Genomic DNA, 15,444 nt, shown 5'->3' on the forward strand with positions numbered 1-15,444 from the left:
ACTCTGGAAAGAGTGCAGAAAAGAGCAACAAAGATGATTAGGGGGCTGGAGGCCAAAACATATGAAGAACGGTTGCAGGAATTGGAATTGTCTAGTCTAGTGAAAAGAAAGACTAGGGATGACAGGATAGCAGAGTTCCAATATTTGAGAGCTACCAAAAAGAAGAGCGGGGGGGGCATTCCTATTTTCCAATGCACCAGAAGGCAAGACAAAAAGCAATGGATGGAAACTAATCAAGAGAGAAACGACTTAGAACTAAGGAGAAATATCCTAAAAGTGAGAACAATGAACTAGTGGAATGGCTTGCCTTCAGAAGTTGTGGTTACTCCATCACTGGATGCTTTTAAGAAAAGTCTGGACAGCCACTTGTCTGGAATGATATAAGGTCTCTCGTTTGAGCAGAACACCTGGACTAGAATACCTCCAAGGTCCCTTCAACTCTGTTATTCTGTTATTGACATTTATATATATAAATATGAGTATCACACTAAGGTGCTCACATCTGGTCTGACTCAAGGTCAGAACTCCATTTTCAGTGAGGAACCCTCCTACACCCAGCAAATGTCTGGGATAAACTGACAAATAGCTGCAAAGTGACATGGAGAGGGCACAGGGCAAAAAAGAAGAGCCATTTTTCCTCTTCTACCAACAGGAAGAAAACTTCTGGGAGACTGGAGAGAAGTAGAAAGCCAGAAGAAATGCTAAACAATCTACTCTGTTGGGGTGACAAGATGTCCCAATTGGGGAGGAGCAGGGGTGGGATTCTACCAGTTCGCACCTATTTGCTAGAACTGGTTGTTAACATTCTAAGCAGTTCAGAGAACCGGTTGTTAGAAGAAATTATTGGCCTAATCCTGTAAGGAAGGCAGGAAGGAAACATTCTGGTGTTGCTTACAGAAACTGCCTCTCTGTCTTATTACATTCTTGGCAGGACTAGACTTCCTGTCTCAGGAACTTCTCTGGAGTTTTTTCCCCCTCCTTTGCTGGTACTTTGCTTGTGTGGAGTGACCATTCAAAGTTACAATGGCACTGAAAAAAGTGACTAATGACCATTTTTCACACTTACGACTGTTGCAACATCCCCACAGTCGTGAGAGGCCAGGCGAGGAGATGCATGCCTCAATGTGAATGATACTGAGTTGGCCAGACCCAGCCAATAACATGACCACCAAGCCATGTCCACTGAATCACATGACCACCAAGCCACACCCACCACCTAAGCCACGCCCACAGAACTGGTTATTAAAACATTTGAATCCCACACCTGGGGAGGAGACATCTTAGTTGGTGGGCATACCTCCTAAAATCAGAAAACTGTGCTGGTCTCCAAAAACCCATCCTGTTGGCCAACACAAGCAGCAACAGGCTTGAGCTGTAGGAATAGCAACATCCTTGTTATGTGCAGAATGTCCACATTTACTGCTTATTGCACCTACATATCTCAGGTGCAAAAATTCAGGTAACTTCTTCGATGGCAGCAGAGGTTGAATTTTATCTCTTTATCTCTCATCTCTCATTCAGTGGTCATCTGGAAGTGAAAGCCAGATTAAGTAAAGTAAGCCTAACTGCAGCTACATAGGTATTTGAGATTATGGATTAAGTTTAATATATAAATAGGTCTAAATTAGCACATTCTGGTTTTTAGCCTTGGAAATCTGACCCTTGATATCTTCTATTCCTTACTGTAAAGTTTTTAGATGTTCAAGATAACAGATCCAGTTCTGCTGAAGTATTTAGTAGATTTAAGATACGACATGAATGTTACATGTTCTAAGGTTTTACAGCTTTTGCCACATAGCATATCTTAAATCTAAGCTGAGGGTAAAAAAACCTCTTTAGTTATACATTAGGAATTCAGCATTCACTTTTGAAGATTTAAGGTGCTCTTGGTCTTTGTCAGGCTTGTAAAGCAAATATAGAATTTGCCCAGAAGATTTACTCAGTGTGTGCTTCTCTTCCACATTCAGCACAGGCCTATAAACAGCAAGGAGGAATGCTTAATGTTTAACTCCCACTGAGTGGTTTAACTGCCCAGAATCACTTCAAGAGTGACATGGACGGCATATAAATTTAATTTAAATAAATAAATAAATGAGCCAAAATACTTTTGAAGACAAAGAATTCCTGCCTTGGTCAGGGAGTTGGACTAGAAGACATTTAAGGTCCTCCCAGTCCTCTGCTTCTTTTATTCTAAAGACATCCATCCTCTCCACTGTTTTGCTGTATTTTGACCATTTTTTAAAGTTGTCTAGAGTTGGCCAGTTTAATGGGGCATAAAATCACCATAATAAATACATGAGTAAGTTCAGACCTAAGATGTTGATTGTATTTAAAATAGGAACCGTTCAGAACAAACCTGATCAACGAATATTGTTTTTGTTATCAAGCACTGCCCTAACTTGCATTTTCTGTCCAGATACCATATGCAAAGCTTTTCCTCAAGCCAGGGAAGACAGATGTTTGTAGTGAATTGGTCATCTGAGATGATGCCTTTGACTTTTCACTGATATCCCTTTTCCTGTGACAAGGCTATTAAAACAATTTCTAAGTTTTCAACTTGTGCTGATGACTTGTTGTCTTGTTGATATTGTTTTCAGGTAAACGATCCAGCTCTCAGACCCACCGGTCTTTATTGCAACCAACTTTCATCTGATCTTTTGAAAACAGAAGCAGATGGAGCACAGGTCAGTAAGACATTCCTAAGGCAGAACTCTGTTGGGAAAATTTAAAATGGTTGCCTTGCACTGCCTTTGAGAATATTCTCAAAGAGACGGTAGGATCCTGCCCACAAACAACAGAGCCAATTGAGTTCCAAAAAAAACTTCACAAAGGCTGATTGAAAGCAGACATCCTTTACCCATCCTAGGTTTTGCATTGGGACATAGTTTGTTTAGTTTTGTTTAATGTTGAGTGAAAATTTCCTTGAAAGATGATTTTGTAAAGCAAAAGCCTACCCGTAAGATTCTTCTGATTTTTTAGACAGTGCTAGCACCTTGTTCTGCTATGTGGCTTTGGAGCTGCTCTATGTACAAATAGGGGCATACTGGTTTTATTTATAATATTTTTAATGAGCCGTAATGGTGCAGTGGTTAGAATACAGTATTACAGGCTACCTCTGCATTCCACTGCCAGGAGTTCAATCCTGACCTGCTCAAGGTTGACTCAGCCTTCCATCCTTCTGAGGTCGGTAAAATGAGGGCCCAGATTGTTGAGAGCAATATGCTGACTCTGTAAACCACTTAGAGATGGCTGTAAAACACTGTAAAGCAGTATATAAGTCCAAATGCTAAGGCTATTGTTTGTAATCGGCGAATTTCTCTTTCCTGTTTTGTGAAATCAGACATGCCCTTTCTAAATCTCAAGGAAACATAAACCTCCATTTCTTGGCTATAAATTTGGTTTATGATGCATCAGGACACAAGAATTGTTCCCAGTAGAATACGTGATTCGGGAAAACTTACAAGTGGCAAAAGCTAAAACTGAATCTGTACTCTTGAGTCAGGCAGTCCATCAGTTCCTATAAGGTCACTAGAATCAATAATTCTTATCAGTAATTGCAAATGCAATAAATGATGAAAACTGAATAGCTAGAAGAGCAATGCCACCTGAAATTCTCCTTTATAACACTCTAAAATTTGAGTTTTTAAACTTTCATCCTGAACCCAAAATACAATTAATAGTTAAGTCAACCTATCCAAGCAGAGCATTCCGGAGATAAAGGACTGTAAAACAGAAGGTAATATTCTTAAGCAACTGCAAAAACCTGAGGAACAGTCTCTGAAGACAATCGTAACATCTAAGCAGGGGGACTTGGTCACAAGGAAAACTTTAAAGATCAGAGACTTGGAAGTCAATACTGCTTGCTATTGAAGACTGGAATTAGCTCCATATGCCCAATCTGCCATTTTGCACTAAGTGGAATTTCCTACTGTTGTCAGGGGAATCATAACAAACAACATTATGCAATAATCCAAATAATAGATTAAAAAATCTATGAGAAATCTACTGAAAAATCACCACAAGCATAATAAAAACAACAGGTAGCATCTTCAGGTTGTAAACTGTTCCATAATGCAGGAGGAAAACACATCCCAATTTACAAGGTAGATGCTCTGTTGACCAACAGTAAGTTCAATTTTGCCAAGATTTGAGTTTCTGTTTATTAGCCTTCATCCTAGTCTATTATGAATCCCAAATTACCATTTCAGCACTTCCATGACATCGGCTACATTTGATGAAAAGGGAAACAAGAACTTCATTTTATGTCTCTAAACAATTGTTCTTCCTTGGCTTTCTTTTAGCATAATTACCTCTTAGAACAGAAAAAGGAGTTTGTTTTAGAACAACCACCAGTAATGGTTCAACAGATAATGAACCTAAAAATTCTAGCTGCTGCTTCATTTTTAAAAAGGGCCAAAATTTTGATATAAAATGGAATGAACATTACCAGAGCTTTGAATGCTAATTTATTAGAAGTCATATTCTAATTTAAATTGACTATGTTAAATCCAATTCTTGCCGTCATATTTTTAATGAATTAATAATCCAAATATTTTAAACTTATTTTTTCATGGAATTGATTTGATTAACTGCCATTGCTTATGAGTGGGATTTTTTTCATGGAAGAGTTTTTCAGCATTCTTTTGTGGCTTTAAAACAATGTAAGACAGCCTTTCTCAGCTTGATAGCTCCCTATTGATTGGGAATTCTAATTAGAAGATATGGCACCAGGTTGGAAAAAGCTGGTGTAAGCAATAGTTATCAGATACCTTTATTACCTAGTGAGATTCAACACAATCTGCTGAGTTAATTAGTCCTTCATCATGACTGACTGAAGCCTCCATTAAGATACTAGTTTTATTATATGCAATCTGAAGTCCTTTCAAGAATTCAATATTTAAAGATGTGTTTCTTCATTTTACCTGGATAGCAGAGACGTGCACAGATTGCACAACAAATGAGAGTCTCATTTCCCCAATGCATACAAGCATGCTATTTTATCATCAATGTTTGGGTTCCCATACCAATTGTAGCATGATAAGATGCATTTGATTTTGGTATTGTATGAATCTATGAACCTTAGTATATCCTTGTTCCAAAAATATGGAGATTCTTCACTAAAGCTTAAGGAAAGCAAAGACCCACTTTCAAAGTAGAAAAACTACTACTGAGTCCCTGAAACTGTTCTCTATTTCAATAGTGGATGAAAAATGAATCTTGATGTTTATTATACTACCTGCTTATTCTTTATGCAAAAGATCAGTGCTGTCTAAACCCATCTGTAGCAAATGGGTATTCAAAGTAATGTCATGTGATAACTTCAACTACTATAATACCTCCTTCATTTATCTGTTTAATACTTACATGGATGATCCCAAAGGTGTTTTGTTTGTTCTATTAGCTTTGCCAGATGACTCTTTGCCAGAGTTTCAACCTATGAGGAATAATACTTGCATAGACATATGGGGACTGTGAGATTTATGACCAGGATTGAGATCAGAGAAGTCAAACTAGCAATACTTCAGATTATGCATGCTTCATATTCAGGTGCACCCATAAACCAAGAAGTACTTCGAATCATAGAATCTAGGGCTTGGAGGTCTTCTAATCTGACTCCCTGCTCAAGGCAGGAGATCTTATACAATCCCAGATAAATGGTTGTCCAATCTTCTTGAAAACCTCCAGCAATGGAGTACCCACAATTCTAAGAGCAAATTGTTCCATTGATTCATCATTCTCACTGTTAACTTGGAAATAAGGAGAAACTTTCTGACAGTGAGAACAATCAACCAATGGAACAGCTTGCCCTCAGAAATTGTGGGAGCAACTTTTGATATTTTAGTTCTATAATCAATAAAGTTTTTTTTAAAGAAGTAGTTGTGGGAGCATCATCACTTGAGACTTTCAAGAAGAGATTGGACTGCCATTTGTCAGAAATGGTAAAGGGTCTCCCGCTTGGGCGGGGGCGTGGACTAGATGACCTATAAGGTCCCTTCCAACTCTGATTATCTGTTATCTGCTGTCAGGAAATTCCTTCCAGGTTGGATCTCCCTCAATAAGTTTCCATCCATTGCTGCTTGCTACTTTTATCAGTACTATATAAAATAATAATCATTCCTAACTTGGTACTCTGTTAAATTGGCATGCTGTTAACAAAGATGAGAATTATAATTCAGTATATATAGAAAACACCAGTGAGGGAGATTTTTTATTAAATGCTGAGAGGCTTTCAAGACTCTTGAGATGAAGAGGATACTGTACTGTGTAAACAGTCAACAAACACAATAATCCCACAAATCATAACATCATAAAATCCAAAATGGATTTTAGGCCATTCTTAATGGATTTGCAAGCCCATTCCATAATGGAGTGGAAGCAGCCAAGAAAACCTGGCTTATCACTAGCATCTTGGCAGGTTCATTGTAGGGTACCCTCTTGGCTAGTTGCAATTTGATGTGTAGGTTGTATTACAAGCAGATGCTCTGTGCTTAGTTCCAGCTGGAAATGCTAACTTTTAAAATAGGTGTCAGTTTTTAGCCTTCAATATTTTTTTGCAGTGAAAACAGAATTTCAACAATGTGGATGTTCACACTGACTTTGGGACAGAAATGACATGCATACAGTGAAGCAATGTATACACTGATTTTCCCGAAATGTATGTAAACTGCTTCCTATTTAACTTCTTGAAGTGGTTTGCAATCAATAGAAAGCATATCTATTTAAAAAATAAATTTACTTTGGAGACAGTCAATATTTGTAGGCTTTTTCACAGGGAAGTTGATAAATAGACAGCCTGCTAAAACAAATTTGCATAAGTTTAGTGATAAATATTTTTCTTGTAATCTGAACTAAATTCCAGATATGGGCCTATTAGGTAGATTAGCCTGAATGTAAACATGTTGGCTTACTTTTCAGGTCTGTTATAAAATTTATTAAGGTACTTTAATTGAAACATTTTATACTCTGTGCTAAATGCATGCAAAGACTGTGTTTATACCCATGTATACAATTTCCAGGACTTGCATAATTTATACATCTGGAGTAAGAATTTACTTAACAACAGATTTAAATAACGATGAAATTTTATTTTTAAATGTTACAACATTCTGAGTCCGTTACTTTTAATGTCATACACTCTGCTATATTACCAGCTATATTTCTTAGCACTATTTCTCCATACTATTCAGGATTCCCAATATTGATTGCCAGCCAGTTCCTGGGTTCTGCATGCGTGCATTCATAAACATTCTGCAGCTTTGACTATTTTTAGATGTTTTATCCTGCCTTCAATATTTTTATAAATAACTCAAAGTGGCGAACATATCTAATACTCCTTCCTCTTCCTATTTTCCCCACAAGCAGCATGTGAGGCGAATTGGAGTAAGAGAAAGTGTCTGGCCCAAAGCCACTCAGCTGGCTTTCATGCCCAAGAAAGGACTAGAATTCAGTCTCCTGATTTCTAGCCTGATGCCTTAACCACTAGACCAAACTCGGTCTTGAAGAAAAGACTACCCCCTGTTGTCCTCCTCTTTCCCCTCGCCCTCCCAACAAACTTGGAACCTCCAGGGTAACCCATCTTGTCTTGAATGCAAGAAGATGTGAACTTTTACCTAGCTCTGATCCAAATGAGTGCAGCGGTTTTCTTTTTGTAGGGCAAGAAGACAGAAGAGCCCTTCTCTGTGGTGACTACAGACTAGAGGAATTCTCTAGTGAGTTTCCACTTCATCGTAGTACCCAGTCCATCTGCCCGGGGGCCTTTTCCCATACTTGGCTAACAGTCTCTTCTGTGTCCTGGCAGGTGCAGCAGGTCCAGGTGTTTGCTGATGTGCAATGTACAGTCAACTTGGTGGGTGGAGACCCTTACCTGAACCAGCCTGGCTCCGTGGATACACAGAAAGGCAGCACAGCCTCTCAGAACCCACAAGCCCAGCAGAAAAGTCTTCTTCAGCAGCTACTGACTGAATAACCCGCTTTTCAAAGGAATGTGAAATTTAAATAATGACATACAGATATATAAATATATATATATATATAAATATATATGTATATTATATATTTTTCTGAGATTTTTGGTATCTCAAAACCTTGCAGCCATTCTTCAGCTCTTGTAGTATATGGAGCGGGGGAGGGAAATCCCTCCTTCCCTTTTGGTTTTTTAAACAAAGATGGATTTCAGCAAAGTGACAAGACAGAACCATTGAGCCAAATTTTACAGATTATCCTTATTTTTATAATCAGTTGCTGGCTTCTTTTCCCAGAAAGACATTACTAGTTGGGTTGAGGGTGGGGGTGGGAGAGCAAAACGGAAGGCACGTGGCTGTCAGGTGGAGGAGAAAAAGGGGTTGAAGTCTCAGTTTCAGCTGGATCTGTCACTGATTTGCATCTTCAGTAAAGCAAGAATGGGCAAATAATTGTGCACGCTCATCTCTTCTTTGGGAAGGGATGTTCCTTAGCTGTTCTTAAACATGTACGCCCTCGCTCACTGCTTGCCCCCCAATTCGTTTGTGCAGTCAGCTTTTCTTAGCAATTGTGAGTTTGTCAGTTTTAAAGAAAAATGATATTAATAATATTAATATTAATAATAATAAATATTTTGCCCCACTGTTTTTTTTTTCATGTTTTATGCTGGTAAATAGACAGCCTCGTTAGTGACAAAGAGGTCTTTGTAATCAAGTGGGAGTTCCTATGAAAACTAATATAATTGTTGAAAATAAAACATGTAAATCCATTTGGGGGATAATTGCAATTATTTTTAGAGGGAGAGGAGGAAGTGGCTCCGAAAGCAATGCACCAAGTGCATCCCACCCATTTCCATGGGATTTGTAAGAGAGACACTGGGCCATAGACAATTCTTGTCAAAAATGAAATGGAGGAAGTGCAGCAGAAGTTCAAGTTGTAGTTCTGGCCACTATTGTAGATTTTTTTAAAAAAGATTCAAATTGAGCAGTCAGCACTTGTTTTAATTCTGTTTAACAGCCAAGGTAGCTTATTTAAAATAATATGGATTATGATTATAATAAAAAAGGCGTTTCTCTGTGGAATGGGAGACAAGTTAATACTTTTTCCCTCTCAGGCCTTTTAATGTAAATAGCTCAGACTTCTTGTATAAATTTATTTCTTTCTCTTTTTAGTTGGGGATTGCTCTTAAATAGCATTGCTTTTGGAAGGGGTGGGGGATTTCTTTCTTTTCTCTCTTTCTGAAATTTTGTTGATGTGTGAAAATAAAATTGTGTAGCTTTTGTTAAATGAATTTGCAAGAGTTTAAAACACAAAGAGACAAAACCTGATGGCTGATGTTGCATTATTGCTTGGAAAAGGGGGGGTGAACTTAGATTTTTGACAGCCTGGAAGAGACACAGATTATGAGAAGATGGGGCTAATAATAAAGAGAGTTTGCTCAGCAAGTGACTAACCACCATTCAAGGTATCTCTAAGATGTGGAGATCTGCCCTTAGATCGTGGCATTCTAAAGTTCAGATTTTCTCTTCATTTTACCCATATGGATTTAAAAAAAAATAAAAACTAGAAGAGAGAATGTTCACTGCTCAGACCTGAACTAAATATCAAAATCCAGCATGCTCTTTTGCCACTCTAATCATACAAGGGTTTGGTTTTACAGAACTCAACCAGCATCAAGATGAAATATCAAGAAAGAAATCATTTATTCTACTGAACATGCCTCAATAATGTAGCACTGTACAGCACTTAGCCAAATCTTGACTGATCTTTAAAATGCCAAGCAAGACTGGGTCTCTAGTTAGTACTTGAACAGAATATCAAGAAATTGAAAGGCGGGGTGGGGGGGTCCTCAAAAAATAGCAACAATCTTTGGTTGTATAAACAGAAGCATAGAATCAAAATCACATGAAGTATTAGTGCCGCTTTATAAAACCTTAGTAAGGCCACACCTGAAATACTGCATCCTGTTTTTGGTCATTACATTACAAAAAAGATGTTGAGACTTTGGAAATAGTGCAGTGAAGAGCAGCTAAGATGATTAAAAGACTGGAGACTAAAACATACGAAGAACAGTTGCAGGCTAGTCTCGATAGGACTAGGGTGACGTAATAGCAGTATTCCAGTATTTGAGGGGCTGCCACAAAGAAGAGAGAATTAACTTATTTTCCTAAGCACCAGAAGGCAAGACAAGAAACAATGGATCGAAATTAATCAAGGATAGAAGCAACCTGGAATTAAGGAGAAATTTTCTAATGGAGAAAAATTAACCAGTGGAACAGCTTGCCTTTAGAAGTTGTGGGTGCTTCATCACTGAAGGTTTTTAAGAGACTGGACAGCTACTTGTCTGAAATGATATGAGGGTCTCCTGTTTGAGCAGAGGGTGGAACCAGAATACCTCCAAAGGTCCCTTTCAACTATATTCTGATTGATTAAACATATGTGGGTACTTGTAACTGGGAGAATGCAAGCGATTTTATTTGTATTATTATTTTATTTGTATGCCGACCATGTTGCAGTTACGCAAATTGAAAAAGGCTTAACATTTTTCAGTAAACTTCCATGTATGCCAACTGAAAGAGGCTAATAACTAACTGGGCCTTGGTGATCTATTTTTTAGAATTATGTTTCCAACCAGGCCAACGTAACAGAATAACAGAAGTTGGAAGGAACCTTGGAAGTCTTCTAATCCTATCCTCCACTCAAGCAGACCATATAACATTTCAGACAAATGGCTGTCCAGTGTCTTTTTAAGCCTCCAGCGATGGAGCACAAACAACTTCTGAAGGCAAGCTGTTCCACTGGTTAATTGTTGTCACTACATCAGTGCTTTTCCAGTTCTCCAGGATCTTTGAAATATATAGTTCAGTGATGCCATAATCATGTCTACCAGCTCTTTAAGAACTCTGGAATGCAATCCATAAAAGCCAAGTGATTTGAACTCATCTAAATGGACAAGTGTTCTTTTACCATTTTCTTGCCTAGAGGTATTTTAATTTGATATTCCTAGTCTGCCTTTTAAGGTACTATTTTTGGTAGGTTTGGCTATTTTTTCCTGCAGACAGATGCAAAGAAAGAATTAAGCAGCTCTCTTTTATCCTTGCTGCCTGTCACTTCCTTGCCATTTTTTCCCATAAGTGGACGGATTACTTGTGTTTTTTATTTTTTATATGTTGAAAATTTTTATATGTTGAAATTCTAATATGACATGATCACTCTCCCCCAATGTTCCTGCAATTTAACCCATTCTGTCATTTATGTTAGTAAGAATTAGGTACAGTGTGGTGGTCCTTCTAGTTCTCTCCTGTATCTGAGCTGACAAAATTGTCAGCTAGGTTGGTCAGGAACCTGTTTGATCTCCCATTTGATGCAGTTTGTCTCCCAGTTGATGTCAGGATAGTTAAACTCAACCTGGTTAGTTTCCTACACACATTTATTAACTGTAGCAAAAAGTTCAATTTTTTTCCTCTGAGTTGGGTGGCCTGTGACATCATTCTTTTTTCTTTTTATATTGACCCACATGTATTCTAGGAGGCTTTCATCCTTGGTTTTATGCATTCTGGAGAAGTGTACATATAATGTAATTCCATCTCCTCTTTTGGAGATATGTGTTGGCTCTTCTATTATTCACATTATCACAGAATTGGAAACTAACCGTTATCACTTCAGTTAGTGATAATTAACTAATTCAATTCCAATTACACCTATATCTAATTAACTGTTTTTCAGCCATTGATTAGCCAATCCTGGTACTGCTGAGTGGCTGTGAAAGAAGCCCCAAACCACAGCCATAATAAAGCCATACTTTTTTTCACCAGGATGCTAATAAGATACTTCAACACAAACTGTGATTTCAATATGGAATCTTTAAAGTGCATTATTCAATACATTCACTTGGGATATACAGTATAAAGTCAAAATAACTTTAACATGGATTACATGCCTTTAAAGTCTTTGCAGAAATATTTTTCTGCTTTAGAGAACAAAGGATAGATACCTAAGAGCCATGGTGGCGCAGTGGTTAGAATGCAATTCTGCAGGCTACTTCTGCTGACTACTGCAATTTGGCAGTTCAAATCTCACCAGGCTCAAGTTGACTTAGCCTTCTATCCTTCCAAGGTGAGGTCCAAAATGAGATCCCAGATTGTTGGGGGCAATATGCTGACTTTGTAAACTGCTTAGAGAGGATTGTAAAAGCACTGTGAAGCGGTATAGAAGTCTGACTGATATTGCTATTGCTACCTCCTCCTGCTTCCCATACATTAGGCTAAAATGTAATTCACTAGTTTATAATTCATTGAGTTGTAAAAATCCAGCCTAATTTAAACAGACTTATCTGATCTAGAAGAGCAATATTAGAGTGCAAATTTACCAATCCACCAGCATTCTTCCCATAATAACCAATCAAAATGAAGACTAAAAGGAAGGCTTAGAGGAAAACAGATCTTTTTTCCTATTGCTTCCCAGCAATGGTATTTACAAATTATGTCACTACTGATACTGGCAACAGCAAAAAACTTTATGAACAGAGGCCACTGACTGCATTTATATAATGGATTGAATAATGAATGGTCCCAATGACATTTTAGCCTAGTGTATTGAATGAACAGATCTAGTTTCATGGGCCAATGCAAATATACCAAATTGATTCAATTGATTCAGTTATGATTAAATTACAAATATATCATGCAAACATAGTAAGAGTCTCCATGAGTTTGTCTAATTCCTTTTCAACATTAGATTCAAGTTGAAGATGAAAATTCTATACTTTTACTATATATCAGGCAAAGGAATTCTTTCTTTTGCTTATTCTGGATATCCCATTGCTCACCTGTAGTGCATAGCACACTTCTACAGTATCAAACCTTACTAAATAGAAGCATACTTAACATTCTGTTCACATTCACCTACGAGATGTCTCTTTGGAGCGCTTTGAAATTCATTTCTATCATCCTGATGTTATCACTGCTCCCTAACTATATTTGTAAATAAATTTAAAAACGCAGATCTCAAAATTATTGAAGCTATTTTTTTAACACATGTAACAGAGTGTTCATAAGAGAACCCTTCATCTTTATTCATGAATTTGATGTTTTAGTGAGATTTTGTCAAAAGGTTTCTAAAAGCTCAGAAGGGTTCTTTCTGCATCTGTGAACTACCACTATATTATTAGTGCAGATAAAAGAAACTAGAATATTTTGCTACCCCAAATATTATTTCCTAATATAAATATATCTGAATAAGCAATGAAATCCGAGGAACAATTATTTATTAAATTTATATGCCAACCATCTCATCAATAAAGCAACTCTGGCTGGTTTAATACCCTGAATCCCCTCTTTAATAATATTAAGGCATCCAAACTTTCACCTTAAATTGAGAAAGTTATCTTATGCCATACCATGGGATGCCTTGCCTCCTAATATGAATCCATTATTTTTAGTACATTTATGAAATACTCTGATTGAAGTAAATTCTTGCATGTCACGATGGTCCTAGTATATTGTAAAGAGAACCTGTGAAAAAAACCCAACTTTGTTCAAGGCTGCAGAGGAAAAAGATCATTTCAAGAGTTTGAAATTCTTTAGATGATGATGTACGTGCTCCTTCTGGTAGGGACGGAGGGCAATGCAAGTAGCTATGTTTTCTGGTTGTTCTATCCAGACTTTATGATCAATGCCATTCTGTTGCAGTCTCTCTGCTAATGTACTCAAGGCACACTCATCTGGAGCCTAAGAAGAAAAAAAATCTCAGTGCAATATAGAATCAAGTATTGCTATAGCATTCATTTGTAGCCTCTGTCTTGCTAAAGCTAAAATGACCAGCAACCCACAAAATTATCTGGTTAACTGAAAACTGCAAAAAACACCAACTGTACTTTTTATAGTAAACTCTAAGAAACTGCTGTTTTGAAGATAATTATCAAAGATGGCAATAACCGCAAATCTAAATGTACTTACAACAAAGATCCAGTCCATACAAATTTATTGAATTATATATTGTGCTGTGATGCATAGGCTGTAATTGGGAAGAAATTACAGGTGTCACTGCATCTTAATGGATTAGCAACTGGTGACAAGTGTTTTATATACACACACACACACACACATATCTCCCAGGAGCTCTTGAAGCAGAATATGCATTAAAGGTAGCACCACACAGATTTTATCTGTCCATTCCTTTCCTCCATCACTTGGATATAATCAATGCTACAATGCAAAGGCTTGGATCCAAATGCCCAATTTCCTGAATGCAACTTTGCTAATTAGAACCCCCTAATTCACAAAGATTTGGGGGTTTTTCCCAGAAAATGGGGGGGGGGTGATTATGTTGAATTCCAAACTGATCTATTAGATTACAGAACATCATGGCCAGAAATCTATGTATTTATTCAATAATCAGATTGCATTTCCATTTATGCTCTTGCTATTCCCTTTTACGGTTAAAGCCCATTCTAGAAAAAAAAATCAGTAGTCTGATTGGTCAGAAACCCTTTTCCAGTACAGTAACTGTCCTCCAAAGCAGCACCTGTTTAGGCTTGCGAAAACAGAAACAACTGCAAATCTAAATGCACTTACAACAAAGACCCAATCCATACAAATGCATTGACTTCTATGTCTTAATATTGTGCTGTGATGCACGCTGTAATTGGGAAGAAATTGCAGATGTCTCTGCATCTTCATGGCACTTTCAAGACTAACGTCTCAACCCAACCGGTTGAAAATGAGGAAAAAACAACAAATATAGGGAGCATCGGTTTGGCGAAAAGTTCGTTCGCAGAAACCAGGATCACGCACGTGAAACCTTTTAAACAGCAGGTTTCTTATTCGCAGTTTAATACAGTAGCATCCATACCACCAGTTTTGCAAGGCTGGTCTGTGGATTTGAAGGTTTTGTCTGCGCTCTTAATGAAGCGCCTATCCAAAGACCCCAGTTCTCTGTGCCTGTCAATCAGCAAAGCCCACCCAAAGGGAGTCGTCCTGTCAGCTAGGTTGGTGTTCCTCAAGCTTGACAAGTTGAAGATGGGGGGACTCCAATTCCCAGAATTCCCCAGCCTGGCTGGGGAATTCTGGGAATTGGAGTCCCCCCCTCCCCGAATCTTCAATTTGCCAAGGTCGAGAAACACTGTTAGTTAATGCTCACCTCCAGCACCACGGTCCTCATGCTGCCATCCTGGGCTAGATAATCCACGGTGTCTGGATGCTCGTAGTACGCGTGGACCACGGCCAAGGCCGCGTGGCAGGCCTGAGCCACCGAGGCCCCCAACGGCCACGAGAAAGGCTCGCGTAACAAGTCGCCCCTCAGCACCACGTATTGCACCAAAGAGCGCCGCACCGCCGCCGCCATCCTCAAGCCGGAAATTGGGTCGTTCCTTAGAGGAGCTCTGGGGAAAGATAAACAAAGCGAGCCGCCCCGTTTCCGTACAAGAGAACCATCTAAGATGTGGAGTTCGCCATCTTGTTGTACGGCATGAGGCAGGAGGGCTCA

At 38.3% G+C, this 15,444-nt stretch overlaps 2 protein-coding genes across 2 annotated transcripts in view; one reads left to right on the forward strand and one right to left on the reverse strand.

The window, feature by feature from the left end:
* Window positions 1–9,246, forward strand: part of NCOA1 (nuclear receptor coactivator 1) — a 282,196-nt gene extending 272,950 nt beyond the window's left edge. Inside the window, 2 exon segments of the mRNA XM_026715989.2 lie at window positions 2,598–2,684; window positions 7,799–9,246. Coding sequence (XP_026571774.1) covers window positions 2,598–2,684; window positions 7,799–7,966 — 255 coding nt within the window. The 3' untranslated portion in view covers window positions 7,967–9,246.
* Window positions 9,247–11,807: 2,561 nt separating this feature from the next.
* PTRHD1 (peptidyl-tRNA hydrolase domain containing 1) lies at window positions 11,808–15,421 on the reverse strand. The gene is made up of 2 exons (XM_026715952.2): window positions 15,100–15,421; window positions 11,808–13,688 (listed from the first exon to the last, which is right to left on the reverse strand). The coding sequence occupies exons 1-2, from the start codon at window positions 15,301–15,303 to the stop codon at window positions 13,518–13,520; spliced, it is 375 nt and encodes a 124-aa protein (XP_026571737.1). The 5' UTR covers window positions 15,304–15,421; the 3' UTR covers window positions 11,808–13,517.
* Between the last annotated feature and the right edge of the window lie 23 nt (window positions 15,422–15,444).

Source organism: Pseudonaja textilis, chromosome 1 (genome assembly GCF_049901715.1).
Source record: "Pseudonaja textilis isolate UNSWEBS1 chromosome 1, rPseTex1.2, whole genome shotgun sequence".
In the NCBI taxonomy this organism is placed as follows: domain Eukaryota; kingdom Metazoa; phylum Chordata; class Lepidosauria; order Squamata; family Elapidae; genus Pseudonaja; species Pseudonaja textilis.

Coding starts and splice junctions, on each gene's coding strand:
- PTRHD1 (XM_026715952.2), bottom strand. CDS start 15,303: ATGGCGGCGGCGGTGCGGCGCTCTTTGGTGCAATACGTGGTGCTGAGG. Junction 13,689..15,099: donor TGAGGACCGTGGTGCTGGAG/GTGAGCATTAAC, acceptor TTTTCTTCTTAG/GCTCCAGATGAGTGTGCCTT.